The 23,045-nt window shown below is 37.9% G+C and overlaps 1 protein-coding gene across 2 annotated transcripts in view; it reads left to right on the forward strand.

The window, feature by feature from the left end:
• The window catches only part of LOC110840615 (uncharacterized), a 154,157-nt gene that overhangs the window by 125,379 nt on the left and 5,733 nt on the right, over positions 1–23,045 (forward strand). The window contains exon 6 of one of the 2 annotated variants that reach the window (XM_087350397.1): positions 14,661–14,801. In XM_087350397.1, coding sequence (XP_087206523.1) covers positions 14,661–14,801 — 141 coding nt within the window. The remainder of the gene's footprint in view (positions 1–14,660; positions 14,802–23,045) is intronic. The other variant, XM_087350428.1, reaches the window with a different exon arrangement.

The raw sequence follows: 23,045 nt of genomic DNA on the forward strand, positions 1-23,045 counted from the left end.
TCTCGGACTGGGACCTGTTCATATACGTTCTTGGCAGATGATCCAGAAGTGGTTTGCCATTGCCTTCTTCTGTGTGTGAATGGAGTAATTGTTGGGATGCCACGGAGGAAAACTCCGTGTTGCCTAGACCACGGCCTTGCCCAACACAAGTTATAAATTCGGGCACCGCCGGGAATCGAACCCGAGACCCCAGGATTACAAGACCAGCGTCTAACCGCTGGACCACCTCATCTTATTATTATTTAGTGTTCTGTCTGACGACAGGTCCATATGAACAGGATCCTTCCATCCTTTTCTCGGACTGGGACCTGTTCATATACGTTCTTGGCAGATTATCCAGAAGTGGTTTGCCATTGCCTTCTTCTGTGTGTGAATGGAGTAATTGTTGGGATGCCACGGAGGAAAACTCCGTGTTGCCTAGACCACGGCCTTGCCCAACTGTGGCGAAATCTGGAGTAATGCAGGTTAATTATCGTGTTCTTGACTTCTTCTTGTAAGTTAATTTACCATATGACACGTAGTAGGGGATCATACGTCTTCAAACGGGATCAGTTGGTTCAGCGTGTCGTGAGATACACCACAGTGTGGGCAAGGAAGGCAACCAATGAGCCAGCAATAACTTGAAAGACAAACAGCAAAAAGTTATTGATAATTTTTGTAATTTTACATCGATAAAGGATTGAGACATGATTTCAAATTCACATCATTTCACTAAAAGTCTCACCACAACGTTTTCATTGTGTTCAAATGTAGAACAATACACATCACGCATAAATAAAGGACCTAATTAGGTCAGTTGGGTGTTTAAGACAATATATTAACTTGTTTAAATTTGTAAAGGAAAATATTTTAGTTTTTTGAACTTTATACTATTCATCTCTTCAACTTCTTTAGATTCGTTGATGGCATAGCGAATTGGGGGTCGGGGACTCATAAAATGTTTATAACGGGACACGGCGTTTGTAAATTATGCACATAAGTAGAATGCTCGTAACAGCTGGCATTAAAATGCAAAATTTGATGTTATTGTAACAGAATTTCTCTACTGATCGAAAAATAAAAAATTTACTAAACTCAGCACGTGAGCTTAAGGACATTAAAGGGGTGAGGTTTGCGACGTGCAGTGATAAGGCACTGATACTTTGGTATTTAGACTGCAACACATGGCGGTTTTCTCAGAATTTCAAACGCTTATTTCCAAATAACAGGATGAGAAGCACAATCTTTCAACGAATAGTTCTCGTTAAATTCTAACTTTTCCTTAATTTCCGGGGTAACGTGAACTAGACAAATTTAGATTTTATAGAATGTTCTAAAACCTAGCAGAATAACATTGTGTTCAACGTGTCATGCGTTGTTGTTTTCAAAGTTATGTTTGAACGTAATGAAATAATTGCGCGTAATTTAAATATAGCACCGAGAGCAGAACCATTGAACGTTGTAATTGGAAACCAACAGATGGAGAATGTGGAGCATTACAAGTACTTGGGAAGCATAATCACGACGGACTCCCTATGCACCAAGGAGGTAAAAGCAAGGATAGCCATGGCGAAGGCAGCTTTCGTCAAGAAGAGGATACTTCTCACTAGCAAGTTGGGCTTGGAGATGAAGAAGAAGCTAGTGAAGTGTTACGTATGGAGCAGAGACTTGGACACTCAGGAAGAAGGAACAGAAATACCTGGAGAGTTTTGAAATGTGGTGTTGGAGAAGAATAGAGAAGATCAGGTGGACGGATCGAGTGACCAACGAAGAAGTATTGAGGAGAGTCAACGAGCAAAGAAACATTCTGCAGGCGATTACACGAAGGAACGCTAACTGGCTGGGACATATTATGAGAAGGAATGGATTACTGAGTGATATCACCGAAGGCCAGGTTGAAGGAAAGAGAGGACTGGGAAGAGGACTGATACAGCTAACCGACGATCTTAAACAAGGAAAGAAGACGTTCCAGGAATTAAAGCGAGAAGCCGAGAATAGGGACAACTGGAGAGCTCTTTTTGGGCAGAGCAATGGACCTGTCGTAAGACAGAACACTGATTAATAATAAAAATTTAAATATTATTATGTTACATCACTGCGTACTTAACTCGTTTAAAATTTATGGTTCCTTTATAATGCAAAATTAGAAGTCGTATCAACAGTTCCGGTAAGTCCTATAAACACGTGTTGTGTCTGTAATTAACATTCTATTTCCACGTAAATCTAAACAAACTGAAATTATCCCTTCAAGTATGTAATTTATTCCTTCATTAATATAAAGAGTAATGAACAGTTTACAATCTTCTAGCTCACAGTACCAAGACAAAGGGGTTTTCCCCCAAATCGATTTAATCAAAACTCGAGTTTTAAATGAATAAAATTAATACACTGGCCTTGTAATCCTGGGGTCTCGGGTTCGATTCCCGGCGGTGCCCGAATTTATAACTTGTGTTGGGCAAGGCAACACGGGGTTTTCCTCCGGGGGCTTCCCCGGTTTCTCCGTGGCATCCCAACAATTACTCCATTCACACACAGAAGAAGGCAATGGCAAACCACTTCTGGATCATCTGCCAAGAACGTATATGAACAGGTCCCAGTCCGAGAAAAGGATGGAAGGATCCTGTTCATATGGACCTGTCGTCAGACAGAACACTAAATAATAATAAGATGAGGTGGTCTAGCGGTTAGAACGCTGGCCTTGTAATCCTGGGGTCTCGGGTTCGATTCCCGGCGGTGCCCGAATTTATAACTTGTGTTGGGCAAGGCAACACGGAGTTTTCCTCCGTGGCATCCCAACAATTACTCCATTCACACACAGAAGAAGGCAATGGCAAACCACTTCTGGATCATCTGCCAAGAACGTATATGAACAGGTCCCAGTCCGAGAAAAGGATGGAAGGATCCTGTTCATATGGACCTGTCCTCAGACAGAACACTAAATAATAAATAATAATAAATTATCTGATTGGGTAGTGTTCGTACTTCCATAAATCATTTTTAATTCTTGCACACGCTTCGAATGTGTGATATTGACGTAAGAAGCCTCCAACTACAGGGGGCATTGCTCAAGCAAAGCAGACACGAGTTCATAGAAATGTAAGTGGTATTAATTTAAGGGGGTTACTCTTAATCATTGTTTGTGTTATCACTTTATCTGTCATGATTCGTGTAAAACCACTGCCTTATAGCGAATTTGTCTGTTGCAAAGTACAGTTAAAAATAATATTTTCTAATTTATCATGAATTGTTCCAGTGCGTCTGAAAGAATAAACACTTCTATTACTCTCTAGGCTTGTAGGTAAATTCAAATTAAAATCGGTTTAAACTAGCAGGCTTGATGTAGAAGTGTCCGTTTCATAAACATCCGAGTATTATAAACATAAATGTTTTTTGGAGGAAATGCTTTTTAGATGGTATTTTTCCATCCACAAAATAAATATATTAATCCCTGGGGTTTTATTATTCATTGAAAAATAAATGTTTCCATACACACAGGAGCTGATGCGGAAGGGAATATTGACCAACACTAGCAGTAGAGGGTAGAGAATAATCCTATTTACGTTTTTAGCGGAAATCCAATCCTGTGCAAAACAGACATAAAGGAAAATAGAAACTCGTGTTAAAAAAAGTCTGATATGACCAAAATTAATTTTATGATTTCCCTGGCATGAAAAAAGCGTTTACTGTGGTCAGAGATGGAGTAACCAGATAGAATAATATGAAGATGGTCATTTAATTTATTTTGTGCTGAAAACAAGACGACAGTTGAAAATCTGTCCGCAGTGAAAGGGCAGTGAATTTCCGTGGTTGGCAATTTGCACGCTCACTCTGGAGCACTTTTGGAAACGTTTTGCCGCCGGAATATGTCGTATCCGTGGGCTTTTACTAACCGTCTATGCGCCTTAACATTGAAATTTTCTTCATGTCATTTTATGCTCTATACCATTTTCGAAAACAATTCGATTTTGTTGGGAGTTGTAATTTTCAGATCAACACATGCTTGGAGACAACAATAACAACGCTTTATTTTATTTTATTTTAGTCCTCCCACGCCTTATTCTCCTCTTTTCCTTCTTTCTCGTTCTGTTCCTCTCTCTTTTCTTCTCCCTCGCTCCTTTTCCCATTTCAACGTCCTGATTCTCACAGCTGTGATTTCTGAGTATGCTCTATAGCAGTGGTATTCAACCTTTTTTGTTCGCGTACCCCCAGATATAATTTCTCTTCAACTTTGTACCCCCAAAGCTATTGGTGTATAATTCAAGTTATACATAGTATATAATCTACATCTAAAATAAATTAAATAAATTACATTACTGATTATTCAGTGTTTATCATAAAATAATATATTTTTTTAAAATTTCACGTACCCCTTAAGATGTCTTCGCGAACCCCCAGATATAATTTCTCTTCAACTTTGTACCCCCAAAGTTGTTGGTGTATAATTCAAGTTATACATAGTATATAATCTACATCTAAAATAAATTAAATAAATTACATTACTGATTATTCAGTGTTTATCATAAAATAATATACTTTTTTTTAAATATGACGTACCCCTTAAGATGTCTTCGCGAACCCCCAGATATAATTTCTCTTCAACTTTGTACCCCCAAAGTTGTTGGTGTATAATTCAAGTTATACATAGTATATAATCTACATCTAAAATAAATTAAATAAATTACATTACTGATTATTCAGTGTTTATCATAAAATAATATACTTTTTTTTAAATATCACGTACCCCGTAAGATGTCTTCGCGTACCCCCGGGGGTAGGCGTACCCCAGGTTGAATACCACTGCTCTATACTATATCAGGGTTTGGAGTCTGATTTAGGTTTTGGTAGCTGAATAAATCGGGTTTCGAGGCTACTGGGAAACAGAAGAATAATACATTTTTGTTATTTTCCACGAGAGTCAACTGGAAATAGAAAGCTTCACAAATCTGTTAATAACACGCAACGGAGCGTCTGTTATGCGATTTGAGTGGGGGTCGAGCATTGGAGTATCGATCCTGTTTGTAATTAATTACGTGTAGTAATGGCATTTACTGATATAAAGGACTTGAGCAAGGATTATTGGTCACTGGAGACGAGCCTAGTTCATTTGTTACTGTAGAATATTTATGAACTGTCGAAATAACTGAGGACTGATTTACTCCGGGTTATCGAAACGAGTTAATAATTTAATAGTAACAGCATTTAATAATAAAAGTCAGTAGCAATAGGCAATAACTGCATGTTATCGTTTTAAATGTTGTTATGAGTCTTGTTTGTCTTTTGTAACATTTCAACTGTTTTGGGCAAGTAACTTTTAATTTTCTTTTGTAGTTGCAGCTGAATTCTGTTTGTCGGTGCTTTGTTGTCTGTCAGTTATAATCACAATTAATGTTTTGATAACTTATCGATTGTTTTCTTCTAGGTTGTGAAGTGATGTTGTCTTGTAGATAGTTGTCGAAATCCGAACAAAGGTATCACCTCTTTGATAATAGTTTTGTAGGAAATTCTGCCTGTGAAAATTATTGACGCAATAATACTGAAGCCAAAGTGATTCCGTTACTTAAGATGAACTGCTATTTTGATTTTCTCAAGAGTCGACCTGAAGCTGGCCCATATAAGAGATTTGTGTTCTGGTACATGACGAGGTGTGAAACTAGGGTAAGATTGAATGACAGTGGACAAAAACGAGAACAGGTTATTGTTAGCCGGTACCATACGCCAGTGACAAATTTATGATTCGCTCAAAGTACTGAGTGGGGCAGCGTCCATTCGTCATTTTGATTTACGTAGTATTCTGGCGGACCCGGCGAGGAGATAAAACTAAGTGCACTGTAGCGTTTAGGTAGGGACGCCATTTCGACTGTGTGAGTGCGTTCGCCGTAAAGACTTTTTTTGTTGTTTAGTAATGACTCTTTGATATTCAGACGGCGTTTTAACATGGAGAGACATGGAAAGGTTCGTTATGGTAACACCAGGAAGAAACTTGTAGAATTTTTTATAACCTCAGCGTCTACAACAAACAATGTCTGGAGACAGTGTCAGAACTGTGCAGACACCGCAAAACACTATGGAGACATTTGGCCGATCTATCGGCCTGTGGTTTCTCTTTATGGGATTACTTGAAAATTATAGGGGTCTGGAGAAAACTACATAATGACGAACTTAAAAATTTATAGTCCTCCCTCGGTATTGTCAGGGTGATTAAGTCTAGAAGAATGAGATGGGCTGGGCATGTAGCGCGCATGGATGGGACAAAAGGTGTGCACTTGGTTGGGAAGCCTGAGTGAAAGAGAAATCTGGGGAGACCTAGACGTAGATAGGAGGATAATGTCAGGCGGGATCTATGGGAGATAGGAGTTGAAGGAGACTGGATTTTGTTGGCCCAGGACAGGGTCCGGTGGAGGGCTTTGGTTAATTCGGTGATGAACCTTCGGGTTCGGCAAGCTATCTGGTTGGTTGGGTCCACTATTTGGGAAGCCTGAGGGAAAGAGACCTCTGGAGAGACCTAGACGTAGATGGGAGTATAATGTCAGGCGGGATCTATGGGAGATAGGAGTTGAAGGCGACTGGATTTTGTTGGCCCAGTGGAGGGCTTTGGTTAATTCTGTGATGAACCTTCGGGTTCGGTAAGCCATCTAGTTAGTTACTTGAAAATCAAAGTGTTTCAAACACGTCCGACAGAATTAAATAGTCTCAAATAAAGAATTTCTGAATAAATAATTGCTTTATCACCGGCCATGTTACTCCGTCTAATGGAAAGTGTTATGAATCAGTGAATGAGTGTATTAATCTTGATTGACGACATCTGGACGGGTGTTATTTTTAAGAAGTAAGTTTTTTATAGTATTCCTCAGTAGTGGCAAATACTTCTCCATCGATTCACATTACTTTGAATAAATTTGAACAGACCGTGGTCGACTAGTGCATCTTTAGAAATGATGAATGAACCTTCTTCCACTTAGTACATAAAAAAAATTATTTGTCTATCGTCGCCAAAACCGCAGATCGGCCTTCAATTACATGTCTTCTGTCATCGATGTAATGTACATGTGAATCTCAAATCGAACTTGACGATTTTTCCATTGAACAGATTATATTTCCCACTTATAGGATAAAATATATGATTCATTAGGATCTATAACCTTTGTTTGAAATGTTCCTTGGTGTGATTAGTATTTAATGACGTACAGGCAGTGCAATTGACGTAATTTTATTTTTATTGCCGGTGCTGTGGGAAAATCAGGAATAGAGCCACTCCCTAATGTATAATATATTTTCGTAATTAAATTTTACTGAGAAGTTAATTGGCATTAAAGTAATTCAGAATAATAATGTAAGTGTAGGACTGAAGGAGATTTTTACTGTTGAAGGTACAATTCGACGCATTTTACAGAGACAATGTATAGAACTAAGACCTCTTGTCTCATTCTAACTTGTTCGGTTTAAACCGTCTGCATTTTGAAGCATACACGAAATAATTTATTATTTACAGAATTTGTCACCATGCTAATAAAATATATCGGTGTCATGTGACATCTTTCCTATTGTAGGATCTGTGGGCTCATAATTTTCTTCCTTCAGTGTCAGTGAAACTGTGAAAGTCCCCTACTGTTGTTTAGACACGATCTTTATTAAATATTAAAAAAATATAATCGTATTTACACGCGGTAAGAAGAACAAAGGATCGTTATTAAAGTTACGAATTACTGAGGCCGAAACATTAATCATGACCAGAAAAACAATATTAAATTTTGGCCTATATTTTATAAAATCTAAGTAACTTATTTATTTAGGATTCCATTAAAAAATACTGGCGAAAAACTCTGAGGTGTATATCAGACACTATCTTACACAAGGTTTAAATTAAGGAGTATAAATAGCTGTATGAACCGGGACCACGGTGGTCTAGCGGTTAGAACGCTGGCCTTGTAATCCTGGGGTCTCGGGTTTGATTCCCGGCGGTGCCCGAATTTATAACTTGTGTTGGGCAAGGCCGTGGTCTAGGCATCACGGAGTTTTCCTCCGTGGCATCCCAACAATTACTCCATTCACACACAGAAGAAGGCAATGGCAAACCACTTCTGGATCATCTGCCAAGAACGTATATGAACAGGTCCCAGTCCGAGAAAAGGATGGAAGGATCCTGTTCATATGGACCTGTCCTCAGACAGAACACTAAATAAATAAATAAATAATAAATATGAACCGGGATATCTCAGTCAGTGTAGTGATTAGGTACGGGCTGGACGATTGGGGTTCGATCCCCGACGGAGGCAGAGGATTTTTCCCTTGACCACTGCGTCCAGACTGGCTGTGGGCCCTGTAATTTTGCCGGTATAAGATTTGAATCAACAACCTACAAACATCAAAGACTATAAAATATGTAAATTAACAAGGAATACATTTGGAAAATGTCTGTTCACCACATGGTAGAATAATTTTCTGCTGTTGTTTACATTTTCTTCCTGTTTCCAATTATAATACGAGATCGGCAAAGAGAGATACAACAAACAGACTGATTTAAATTTGTAATGAATGTTTGTTTGTATTTGATCCATTCCCGTAAAGAGCATGCGAGTGCAAGGGAAATACAGAGTGAACAGAAAATAACTTTACACATTTACAATTGTATAAAAACAAATTCGGCATGCTTAGAACTTCATCCTTACATCAGTCGATAAGAAAACTCTCGAAGTTTCGTTCGCGCCTCACAGAGACTCGATATGTGCTCCGCGAGAGTCACACTGCAGATGTCCAACTCATCCCAGAATTTGTGCTGACTGCCTCCAGTGATGGAAGCTGTGTCAGTTGTGAATAGAATTTCTTGTACCAGGCGTAAATGGACACTCGACTGTGTGGCTCCGTGCGAAATTGTGTCGGAAATGCGCGTTGCACAGCTGTTACAGACTCTGTCTCTCTTGTGGGGGGTAGCCATTTTCAAAACTAGTGGCATCTAGCGGAGACGCGCAATAACAACAATCACGCGGGTCATTTGAAAGAACACTTCGATAGTTTTTCTGTCGATTGGTGTGGGTGTAAAGTATTTGTTTTCTTCATCAAATTTTAAGTTTAACTTGCTTTGTGCTCACTCTTTATTAAAATCATTTATGATGCAACGAAATTGTTTGTCAGTGTCGGCATTGACAGGTAGTCCTGAAAACGTTATGAGAATAGCTAAACAGCTATTATGAAAATATTATAATAACGAAATCACTGGAAAGAATTAGGTATACATGTAAATGTAAAATACTATTATGAGATCACACTTATGTTAAATTGCGTTGTTGCAATGTTTAATTCATAATTGATGTGTTGATTCACGTACGCTGTGAGGTTCCGTAATTTCGTCATTCTTTTGTTATGTTCTGCCCACTAAAATGGTCGGTTGGCGACGAGCTCTGGTCTCTGCGCTTACCTTTAAGACTAGCGCGCACGAGAGGTTTTTCTGCCCGCAGTGGTAAACCTCATTATGTTAACAATTTATAATACAATTAAGTTTAACAAGAGGTTTAATAGCAGCTGGGATTCCTAGAGACGGATTATGCATGAAAAGTATAGATAGACTACAAGCAGAAAGAACTCAATGGAACGATGAAAATTACAGCCATTCCAAACCAGTGATTGATTTTGCGAACTGGAAGAACATTGTGATTTGCATACGCGCTAGTTCTGTGTTCTGTACAATAATTAAATTATAATATATTATAATATTATCTGTATATACCTGTAAAATTACGCAATTACACTCTGGTTAATTTCAGTATTGGTAGTGGCCTACGAGATATGGTCATTTTTATATTCTTATTTCAGATTATTAAAACTCGGTTTCGTCTTTTGAAATATGTTTACTATTATCAGAAATCTTGTAGTTCATATTTTTCATCTTTAACGTGCAGTTCACTTACGTTTGGACCACCCAGATAATATTTTTCATTAAAATTTATTATTTTTTCTGAAAAAGATGGGCAGTTGGAAAAAAAAGTATTTTATCTTCAGTTATTATATCTGACGTAAGTTTTTAATTTGACGATTGGGTTAACGTTAATTATGAGGGTTTGGTTGTTTGTCACCCGCTTTCCCGTAGTTTTGTGTATGTAGACATTACGTACTTTTAGCTTCCTGGTGCTTGGGATGAGAGCCACTGGTGCGAGGTGTAATCTGGAGGCCATCCAAAACACAAGCCACACTTCCTCCACTGCAGAACATTCATTACTTTGCCACAAGATCTAGCCTCTGGTCTGTTGCCAGTAGCTCATACCGTAACCTCGTTGTTCCATGAACAGAAACCACGGTCTCGCCACTGCAGAGTACAATGAGAACAGAACCCACTGCACCAAGCCATTAACAGTGTGTGTGGTCTAATAATTACATGGGTCAACTTAATCTTCTCCTTGCCCACTCAGTAATGACAGATTTTGGAGGGAAACATTGAATCACAATCACGACGAAGTTCGTGTCACTGACTACAGGGAAGGAAGTTGGGATTTAGAACGCTGAGCACAAAGAAGTTCGCCACATGACGTAGTTACAAAACAACGGATCTGAATTTCTTTGAGCTGGTAATTTGCTACTTATACTGGATCCCGTATCAGAGAGAATACTGTTTACTAGACGGACCGAAAGAGAATTATAAAGTTCAAAGCATACGGTCATTTGAGTTTGTGGTTGGAAGACGGATACATGTTGATACAATTGTAAAATTTACCACCGGTTTAAAATGCGAGCAGGCCTTCCTATATCTTGGCCGTGTAAGAACAGATTCTTTCCGTGAGTTTTTGAACAATTTTCAGAAACAGAAACTCTGTTCATGTCTGTTTTTTTCTTCCAAAACTGCTTAATTTGCAATGGTATGCACAGGGCTTCTGTGTTATAAAAGGCAAGTACGAGGTGCGATCGAAAGGTTTCCAGACTCCGCGTATAAAAACCCGTACACTTATCGCAGGTATTAAATTCATCCATCACCCTCGAAGTAGTTCCCCTGGGAGTGAACACAACGATCCCAGCGCCGCTGCCAAGCCTGGAAGCATCCCTGGAAATCTTTCTTTGTCAGCCTGTCAAGCACCATCTGCGATTCTGCCTGAATCTCTTCTATCGTCTCAAATCTCCTCCCCTTTAGCTGAATTTTCATCTTTGGGAAGAGGAAGAAGTCACACGGCGAATAAGGAGGGTGCGGGATGACGGCCATGGTGTTTGAGGCCAAAAACTGCCGAACTTTGAGGGCGGTGTGCGCTGGCGCGTTGTGATGATGCGTCGTATGTGGAGTTCTTCCTTTAGAATCAGCTGACAGGTCCCATAGCCTATCCCAACAATGTCGCACAAGTCGTTGATGGTACGACGTCGATCTTCGTGAATGGCCTGCCGAATCTTCGTAACATTTTCGGGCGTTGTGCTCGAAGATGGTCGTCCAGAACGCTCGTCATCATCGACAGAGGTTCGGCGATTTTTAAAACGTGAATGCCACACAAAAGTTTGTGCACGACCCATTGCGGACTCCCCAAATGCTTGCTTTAGCATTTCATAGGTTTCCGTAGCCGTTTTGGCGAGTCTTTGGCAAAATTTGATGCACACGCCATTCCGAAATCGCAGGAGGGTCGGTGTAATGCACTACCAAAACGCCCGTAACTAAGAAACAAATGCTAATTCGATGATGCCGGCTGGCACACTGATTCACTATGAATGTAGGCCGCACCCCCTAGCGGCAGAAGCTCGTACTACATCCGGTTCGCCCTCTATTGACACAGTCTTGATACTTTCCGATCGCACCTCGTAACTAAAAGTCCTTTTGTTCACCTGAATTTCTGCGACTAATGCCAGACCTCTTGTCAATCCTATCACTTATATTAACGTACATTAAAATATATTAATAACTAAGCACATTTTTTTTCAGTATGCTATTGGTACTATAAACTTTAAAGAGAGATATTGACCAAATTCCGACATAATCGATCTAATGAGGGGGTAAAATACTATACTCTGAGATCCAAAAACGTATTAATTCTGTTTTGAGTAAGCAAGAATTGTCAGCAGTGGAAAGAATCTCACACATATTTACCAGAACGGCGAACAAATTGGCTACAGTAATTTTCCAGGAATATCACCTTTGTAAATTACATACATAAACGTATCTACGTGACCTTTAATGGGAATCATGAGTGCAAATGTCGACGTGACAGATCAGCTGTTGACGAGGTGTTCTGAATTCGTCACATCGTAACCGTGCACTCATGTGTTTCTACTTTAGTTTTGTTTAGAATTTCTTGTATTTTCCTGAGACGTAGGATGTATGAAAACAAGAGCTTCATAAATGGGAGATGTGACTTGAATTACTGAGAGATGTCGTTAAATGGATATATTGCCGGCTATATGACCCATCATCTTTTGAAAAGGGACCTGGAAGTCACATTGTTTGTGTGCAGAATATAAATTCAGTTTATGGTCTTCTGACGCAATAATTCGTAAATCCTGCTAAATGGAGACCTGGCTCTGAGTTTTAAGGGTTTGTTCATTGAAAGAAGTTAAGTTTCAGGTGTGAAGGTTTGTGTCGATGGTGCGTTATAATATATAAAAATTGTCATTTTGGACTTAATCCATCTTAATTTGGACGGTAGATGAAATCCAAAAAGAACAATTTTACAAAAGTAAATTTCTGCTGTCTGAGCTCTCACATACCTCCGTCCATATCAATAAATCCAGCATTAAGGTGGTCACCTGACATTAATTCCAGGATGTACTCATCTTACAACAAACGACGTCTACATACCAAATTAACAAACGTCCAGGTCGAATGGTTAACACTCCTGCTCGGCCTGGAGATCGGATATCCTGACCGAGGGGTTCGTGGTTTTCCTCAGCCCCTCCAGGAAAATTCCGGGATTTTAGGCCACGATCGCTTATTTCAGCATCATTTCTGATTCTTTATTCACTATTATCCTCATTCTGAGCTACTGATAAAGCATTGTTAAATAAACTACAAATAAATTTATGACGTGTTATTTCACATAGGGATGAAATGAGAATTTCATGGGCTTGATCGTTACAGGAACGTGGTTTGTTCACTGATTATAACTTAATTTTAAAACGACGGAATTGTTGTGTATTTGGCGTAATATTACGCACATGCAATCCGCTTATAAAACACAGTAATGTATACCAAGTAAATTATGAACGTTATCCGCATGCCCTAATCTCACGTCATTAAAATTCCCCTGTGTGCGTTTCTTCTATGCAAGAGAGGAAATATGTGCTCTGCTTGGCTGTAGCATTAATCACAATTAAATACGCCAAAACAATTAGTCTAGGCACCCATCTAAATCCGTCGAGCTGTTTCAGGTATGAAATATGCGGACAGACTCGTTTTCCTACGTGTGTACGTGTTTCATCACAGTGAAACGATACATAGAAGCTATTTAATTAACGATATTTGTTGTTTACTTACCCAAAAAATTTGTCCGTGAAATTTGCATTTGAAATTTAGAGAAGACAAGTCTTTATATAATAGCAGAGAAATAACAGAGCTTGAATTTTATTTTCCGTCTTCTGGGTTGTTGCGCTGTGTAGTCTGGTAGATGTTAACCAACGTTTCAGAGGTCATACTGCCTCCATCATCAGGGCGATGAATCGCAACACAGCTCAAAAACCCAGAAGACAGAAATCTTCATACTCACCGCTGTGAAAACCTTTCGAGACCACTTTGTTCCACCTATTCAATGCATGGAAGTGAACGTGGAAGAAACATTTACTTAATAAATGGCGCAAGATCATATACAGTTAATGTGGTTTTTAGTTCCTTGAGCGGACGAAATCGTAAACACAACTTTAAACCCGAAAATCAACAAAAACTCATTCGTACATTCTCTCCTGTATCTAATGATTTCTATTTCACAGTCATCTGCATTCAGGTTACAAACTTGAAGTTCCAATGAAGCAGTTGGCGAGGTTGTTACCAAATTTTAGCTTTCACTTTGGCTCTAACCGACGTATTTAATATTAGACGAAGGAAATTGTTCGGATATAAGAGCCGAGTAGCGTCTCACTGTGGCCGGCAATGCACGAGCGAAATACTCAGGGTATTTGACGCCGTCCCGTTTTGTCTTCCAACTTCTCGTAGTTCCACTCTTGGCGTCCTTTGTCCGTCGAAAAACATCACGCCCGTTTTAAATAAGTCAGACTCCGTCTGAGCCCCTACACTTTGCTTTCCCAAGAATAATGGCTTTAAAGCGGGGAATCTGTAAATACAAACTGACCTTCTTTCACTCAGATTATCTCCAACACAGCGCCGATTGATGTGATTTCCTCATAAACTAGTGAAATGTTTTACAATATTTTATTGAATATGACTTTTCTGGGATCTAGTGCCATGTAGACTGTCCTGATGATGGAGGCAGCAAGGACCTCTGAACTGCTGGTTAAATTCTACCAGACTACACGGCGAAACAACCCATACGACAGCCATATTCAAGAGAGTGTATTTCTGATTTAACTTAATTAGTATGTCTCTAATTAATCCCAGAAACGTTATCTCTAAACATATTACTAAATTAAGATAAATGTGCTAATCTTAATTTTAATTTGCAGGGTTGACGCAGAGCGTGACTTGCCTGGCACCTTCGAAGGGAATGAAGTTTTGTAAAGTGGTAGTAATTGCAGTGAACATCTATTGTTTACTAATGAGGTAAATGCTCTAGCTGCAGGTGCGACTGAGCCACCGGAAAGAGTCGACGGTGCCACTAGCGAGCGAGTGCCCGACCCCGGATTCACGTTCGGGTGACACCCGAGAGTTCAGGACCTATCCGTTCGCTCTCGTCCTGAGGTTGAGAGTTCTTCAGGTAGGTGAGAGCATTTTATGAAGGTAAGCGTGATATTAACACACAACAATTTAAGATAAGTGTGACCTCTTCAATATGTGGGGGCAGTTGCGGTATCAACACATAACACCGCCATCGAATGTCGTGGTCGAGTAGTTAACACCCCTGCTTCGTATTCGGGAGGTTCCGAATTCAGATCTGGGCCCGGATTATCGATAGAATTTATTTTTGCGTTGTATCATTCCATTAAGAATGCCAAATCGAAGTTTCCTCGCTGGTGACTTATCGATACCGGGCATCAATATTATTTCGACCGTTGATTTCAGTCTTACAAAATTTTAGATGTGTCAATATTTAACAAAATATAAGTAAAACTATGTGTGCATTATTCATAATGATATACGGCTGCTTTTATTTTATGTAGGGGTGACCAGGGCAGAACGGGGTCACGGGGCAGACAGGGTATCGGCTTTATTTCGTCTGCAATGCGTCGTGATCTATCGGGACCGGGTGAAATACCATTAGCATACAGCAAGGGGTCATGTCATGTCAGTCAGCGACATTTTCTGGTTACAGTTTCTGAAATAATCACCCATGCTGGATTTTGCTCCTACATTTTAGAAATTCATACATATATTTATTCTTCAAGTCTATACACAAACCATTTTAATATTGATGTTAAAAATTAAAATTGATATAAATATTCTGCGCTATTCATCGTTTCCTCGATGTTACAATTTTGCGCTATATATTACAACATGTTTCGATGTCTCAGCATCATCTTCAGGTTTTATTTTTAAAACTATTCTATATTTTTTAATGCACGCTTTTCACTAATTGTAGATTGTAGGTTGTAGTTGTGGATGTTCCTTTCATCTTCTGATTCTTTTGCATATTATGTGGCGTATTATGTTATTTTTTCATTATTTCTGTGAAATTATCAACAATATAATTAACATTATTAATATTATTTATATGTAAATGAGTTTGGATATTGTTATAAAAATTCTATGTTTATAGTGAATTTTTATAACAATATCCAAACTCATTTACATATAAATAATATTAATAATGTTAATTATATTGTTGATATTATTTATATGTAAATGAGTTTGGATATTGTTATAAAAATTCTATGTTTATAGTGAATTTTTATAACAATATCCAAACTCATTTACATATAAATAATATTAATAATGTTAATTATATTGTTGATAATTTCACAGAAATAATGAACAAATAACATAATACTCCACATAATATGCAAAAGAATCAGAAGATGAAAGGAACATCCACAACTACAACCTACAATCTACAATTACTGAAAAGCGTGCATTAAAAAATATGGAATAGTTTTAAAAATAAAACCTGAAGATGATGCTGAGACATCGAAACATGTTGTAATATATAGCGCAAAATTGTAACATCGAGGAAACGATGAATAGCGCAGAATATTTATATCAATTTTAATTTTTAACATCAATATTAAAATGGTTTGTGTATAGACTTGAAGAATAAATATATGTATGAATTGAAAACACAAACATGACGCATCTAAACTATAAACATAATTTTAGAAATTGTTCTCAACTTCCAGTGAAGGTAAAACCTATTCATTATTCATATCCACTTTGTTGAATGATGCATGTTACAAGGTGTTTTCTTGAAAGTCTTAAACACAATAGTTTTTTTATTTTCATGGTGTTATTTTTGGTGGGACAATCTTAATTTGAAAGAATATACTCGGGGCAGAATGGGGTACCCAGATAAGATGATCAAATGACAAGTAACTATAATTTGGCGATGTCTACTCGCAGGCTATTGAAGGGTGGATCCGGTATTCGTCTTGATTGAAATCGGCCCTTAACTCATGTGCAGGTGTTGGTAGTCACGATGATAAAGAGGTGCACATGTGTGCCGTCTGTGTTAGGCCTAAGAAGATTTCAAAAGTATAAAGTTTCGACATTTTACATTGTATACTAAATCATTTTTATATCCTACGTCGTAATTATTAGATAATCTGTGTCTTCTTGCAACTTTTCAAACGCATATCAACCATACTCCGTCTTGCCCCGGACACGGGGCAAAATGGGGCAAGTTATATTCTTGTAAAGAAATTAATATTTGAAAAAAACCTGTAAATCTTAGAACTAAAGTAATAACTCATTATAAATCTCATATAGACAATAAATCCACACAAGATTCTTCCATGTCTTTGTTATTGTCCCTTCCAAATGCCTCCAAAGATTACGTTCCCCGTTCTGCCCTGGTCTCCCCTATATATATTACGAAAAAAAACAATTATGCAAAAAATATTTACCGAAATGCTTGATCACGAAAGATAGTCTAATTCTTCGCAGCAACATTATTAGATAACATACGATTTGCTTGTTGTTTCGTTAAATTTAAATACAGTGTAAATGTTGATAAGAGTAAATACTTGGTTTATGTACGTACTAAACTTTATACGATGAAGAACTTGTTTATGAAGTAGAAAATTCGATTTTAGCTTTATTAAAAATAGAAGTCGTATTAAACCACCATAATTAATTCCCCCACAACGTTTCTGTGGCGTAGACTACCGATTCCAAATTTTATTAAATTTCATTAGTAGTTTCTATGATGAAACAGGTCATATGATGGATGTTGTTACTTATAAGCTTTTACGTAATTCACGTTTCGCGTTGGAAATGTGAACGAGAGCAAATAGCAAGTATGTAAAATGAAGCCATGTTATCCTGAGGGAGATTTGTGACGGGAGAACACGGAAGCTAATAATTAATTATGTGAGGACAACCATGGCAAGTCTGCTTATAATATTTTCATATTGGAAAAAAAATTCTGTTCTATTATACCTAGTATGTAGCATGTTCTGTGTGTCATACACCAGAATTTTGTTTAAATTCGGTAATATATTGTAAATTATATTTGCTGTGCCATATTTAGTTATATTTGTGTGCATTTGTTTTGGTATCAGACGAACATAATCTAGTGTTTTTGTTAAATGGGATCAAATTATCCTCGATTAAACTGAAAAATGTTAATGTTATGTGTCTAAGGAAGATTTATTAGTTTGGCTAAGTCGTAGCTGGCGAATTCCTCCAGTTAACGGCGGCCCTAACACGTGCATTTTGTGTGTGAAATTTTTTACGTGTTTGTAGGACTCATGTTGTGTTTCCATATATGTCGTTCTGGTTTCTGATTGTTTTAAGGCTGGATTTTATTTTATTTTATATTGGTTGATTGGGTATGAGCCGGGATAGCTCAGTCAGTATAGTGACTAGCTACGGGCTGGACGACCGGGGTTCGATCCCCGACGGGGGCAGAGGATTTTTCCTCTAGCCTCTGCGTCCAGACCGGCTCTGAGGCCCACCCAGCCTCCTCTACAATGGGTACCGGGTCCTTTCCCGGGGGTAAAGCCGGCCGGGGCGTGATGCTGACCACTCACCCCCATCTAGTGCCGAGGTCAAGGAAGAGAGGAGCTATACCTCCACTCACCCCAAACGCCTACATGGCGTATAGTGGGACAAACTTTACTTTACATTGGTTGATTGGGTTGTTACTATGTTTTTTGAACTGATTTTTTCTTAAAAAATTAATTGCAATTTTTTGTGCATGGTAAAATTATTAATTGATTGCCTTTATTAGCTTTAGTGATGAGGAATCATTAGACAACTTTAATTTTATATTTATATTCCATTCCATTCCCTATTTCTGCTTAACTTACTAAGACTTCTGTACGGCATTTCTGTTTATGGTATAATTTATATTTCATGCCTTTCTCTAGAAACTTTATTTCCTCGTTCGTAAAATATCGATGTTATCAGAAGTGTGTGATTATGTATATTAGTTTTGAATTTTTTCCGGTAGTATTTTTCTTTTATATATAATTAAATATGTCTCCATGCTTTATAGAATGGTTAGATCGTGCCATATTTACTGTTAGTAAGCATGACAGCTACACTGTCAACTTTATTTCTCTTAAATTTGAACTACAGATTTCTATCTCGTGGCTTGAGGTTATAATGGGGGATTAAAACCCTATAAAAACCAGTTATTATTTTGGATATATTATTAATGCTAAAAACAGAAGAAAAATGCAACATTTTATGGTACAGAGTTTCTAAATTTACACTACAACTGCTAGAAAAACGTCTTTAAAATCCTTTAATAGGTACCATCTGTAAAGCTTGAAATTCCAGAAATTATATACAAATATATTTGTGGCAACGGGTGTTAAATGCGAAACGTCAGCCAGTACCTGCCAGTGGCTATCATTTCGTTTTCAGAAATAAACTTGAACAGATCATTTGGTCATTGAAACACCATAATGTGGAGCCAACCACAGTAACAGGTCATTTTGTTTACATAGAGCATAGAAATATCTGACCTGTCAAATTATTGACCTCGTGTCAATAATTTGCATGACTTGACAACATAGCATCCCCGAGAAACTGTATCTGGGGAGAGGGGACGTATGTTCAAAATCTGCTGTCTCGGTCTCAGCGTTCGGGCAGACTTCTGGATCCTGCTTTACTGAAATGAATAACGAATAAGAGTCTCAATATTGTAGCTGAACGCACGCGCGTCGGATAGAGATCATTTGCAGCTGAGATGCGATCATCGACGTTATAGAGGGAGGCAAAACTGAATACAAATTCCTTTGGGGCTTTATTTACGATGAAGGAAAGGACAGAAGACGGTGAAAATAAAATAGAAGGAAGAACGTTGAAGATATTAAATTGAATCTTGAATAAGAGGAAGGCCCGATCTACAGCCTAAGCCATTTGGTCTGTGTCACAGACTTCTAATTCAGTTTTGTCGGAAGAGTTAGCCCAAATTGGATACAACTTTTTTTTTCGCACGATATTATTCAGATGTTAGTTATGGAAACATCGAAACAATCCATTAGTTGGACATTTTTGATTCCGTTATGCGATGACAGAATTTGGATTTCTGTAACACGTGATCATTTTTGGCGTGGTCACATTTAAAATTCGGAAAATAAAAGATTTTTGATTCGCCGTGTCTTTATGTGTTAATGTAAAAGGTGGCAGCCGCTGGAAAGGTTTCATAAGCTGGAAATGTCTTTTAAAAATTTTCCTGCATGCTCCAGTTTTGGAAAAAAAAATCGGGTAGCAACAAACACTTCATATAAAGACCGACATTTACGATGGTATCTCGTTAAATATGAGTCGTAGCGAAACATGTTTCGAACAGTGGCTGCCGATGAAAGTCAACGCAGATTCTGTAACACGTACATTTTTTTTACATGATTCTTCCGTTTTTAATATAATGTTATCATTCTTATCCTGTGTCATTTCATAACTTGACTATGCTTGACAGATTTTAATAAAATTTATATTTGACGTGGTTGCTCGTCCGTCCCCCTTCTCTCACGCTATTTCTAAACAAGCTCGGAAAGTTTATTCTGTACACATAACAACTTATTAAATCCTTCTTCAATTATTTATTTTAATCCGTCTGATCACAATATAATTTTATTTAAAATTTCTTATAATTAAGATAATAAAATATCATTGATGTTCCATATCGATTGATCGATTTACATTTCGATCAATCGATAAGGAACATGAATTATATTTTATTATCTTAATTATAAGAAATTTTAAATAAAATTATATTGTGATCAGACGGATTAAAATAAATAATTGATATAATATTCACAATATGACGCAATTACACTATCTTATAAATCCGTCTTGTTCGATAGTTCCCACTTTGGTCACCAGATCGCAGCAAATCAATGTTTAAGTAAGTCGTAATTTTGTTACCAACGCTAGTAGGATTTTGAGGTCACGCAGAATAACACAACCATCACATCAAATTTAATCCAAATCCGTCCTGTGGTTGTCGAGTTGAATCGACTGGACAGATTTAGTTCGACGTGACAGGCGACTGACTGTTTACGGAAATAAAGGATACTTCTAATACAGCCATTTTGAAACGAAGGGTCATTATTCCACGCTCTCTGACACATTAGCAGAAATAAAAACCATTTGTAGCTTCCGGCTTATTTCAATGTTCAGAAACAAATGAAAAAAAACTTTTTAAAAATATCATATCGGGAGATGAATCATGGATCACAGTGACACCAAAATTAAGCAGCAGTCGTCACATTGAAAATCAATTTCTTCTCGTAGACGACAAATCACGTCAAAGGCGTAGCGAAACATGTCTTGCTGCTAGATTCATTCGATTATGTAGATGTTATTTGTAAGATCAGAGACAAACATTTCTTATCACAGTTGACACGTTAACATGTTGCTGAATTTTGTTTTACCCCGAAAGTGGAGCGATTCGTTTTGTAAACTTGAATAGCCTTGGAAGTGAATAGAACTGAATATAATACATCGTTTTAGCTGTTATTGATTCCAAAAACTGAGCTTGTTTGGTGATTCTGGCGCTGTAGTATGTCTGCTTTGAAGGGTATCATCTCGTCCCTGTAAGTAGAGAGATTAGTTTTAAAAGATTCAGTTTATATAGTGCACTGGATTTAAGTTTTCCACTACGGTTATTTTGGGACACAAAGTTATTTCCTGTGCATTGAATAAGGACGTTTTGCCAGTGAGAATATATGATTTTATTGTCATTATTACCATCTAAGTAGGATTTGAGGTTGGTACAAAGATGACTTGTCTTCTGGGTTGTAGCGTCGTGTAGTCTGGTAGAAGTTCCGTCTGAAACGTTGATAAAGTTCTTGCCAAATTACGATACACGGCTTTACATCCCAGAAGAGGCCATCTTAGTATTACCATTATTTACAATATTTACTGTATTATAATAGGACGTGCCGTGCATTAGGCGGCTCTTTTTTTATTTTATTTATTTAGTGTTCTGTCTTACGACAGGTCCATATGAACAGGATCCTTCCATCCTTTTCTCGGACTGGGACCTGTTCATATACGTTCTTGGCAGATGATCCAGAAGTGGTTTGCCATTGCCTTCTTCTGTGTGTGAATTGAGTAATTGTTGGGATGCCCCCGGAGGAAAACTCCGTGTTGCCTAGACCACGGCCTTGCCCAACACAAGTTATAAATTCGGGCACCGCCGGGAATCGAACCCGAGACCCCAGGATTACAAGGCGACATTACGTTATTGTAATAGGTTATTTTGTAGCTGGTCTATTTAAGTTGCAGTATTCGAACTATGCTATTAGTGGGTCTAGTTCTTACTGAGGTAATGTGATATGAATGTCGTCGTTGAATAACCTAGTTGTATAATATTAACTTCCTGAAGTTTCTTGAACATATTCGTATGTCCGTATTTCATTACCAAGGCGATATTTTTTATTTTAATCTTATACAGTTTATTATTTGTCCACGTGTATCATGTCTACCAGTTTTGTAATGTTTTGTGGGATCTTAATTATAATATTATTAGATAATAAATCTGCCGGGATAGCTCAGTCAGTATAGTGACTAGCTACGGGCTGGACGACCGGGGTTCGATCCCCGAGGGGGGCAGAGGATTTTTTTCCTCTAGCCTCTGCGTCCAGACCGGCTCTGGGGCCCACCCAGCCTCCTCTACAATGGGTACCGGGGTCCTTTCCCGGGGGTAAAGCCGGCCGGGGCGTGATGCTGACCACTCACCCCCATCTAGTGCCGAGGTCAAGGAAGAGAGGAGCTACACCTCCACTCACCCCAAACGCCTACATGGCGTATAGTGGGACAAACTTTACTTTACTTTAATTCTGTTGATATCTGGATCCCTGAAGTATTTTTCATTATTCAGTAACAATAGTAAAATTCAATAATCGAAATACATTAAAGTAAACTGAGCGGGTCTATTGTGCCAACATGTCGTTCATCCGTCTATCTAAGCGGATCAGTAGGTGTTGCCGATTGCCAGTGCAACCAACAGGTCTAGAGGTAATTAATTCCACAGTTCACAGACGGTAAATAATTTGATTCCAAAATCAAACTTACACCCTTCCACGCCAATTTATTTCATCATAATTTTCAATATCCGCATAAAATATATTTTGACAGTAATACATAAACATACGTACAAAATCAGAAGGCATTATAAATATCGCATTGAAGCACTGTAAAACAGATATTCGTAATAATTCTTTAAAAAATGTTATTTACTTCTGAAATAATTATTGATTAATTATTTTTGTAATTCCTCGTCGATAATGCTTGCTGCGAGATTTATGGATACAATGGTTTGTCGTTGATTAATGGCGTATTAGTTGGTGATTTTTTTTAGAGGAAGGTTACTATGTATTAAATTATTTCA

Source organism: Zootermopsis nevadensis, unplaced genomic scaffold (genome assembly GCF_977971745.1).
Source record: "Zootermopsis nevadensis isolate Lab colony 2312 unplaced genomic scaffold, Znev_1.0 Znev_ptg000001l, whole genome shotgun sequence".
In the NCBI taxonomy this organism is placed as follows: domain Eukaryota; kingdom Metazoa; phylum Arthropoda; class Insecta; order Blattodea; family Termopsidae; genus Zootermopsis; species Zootermopsis nevadensis.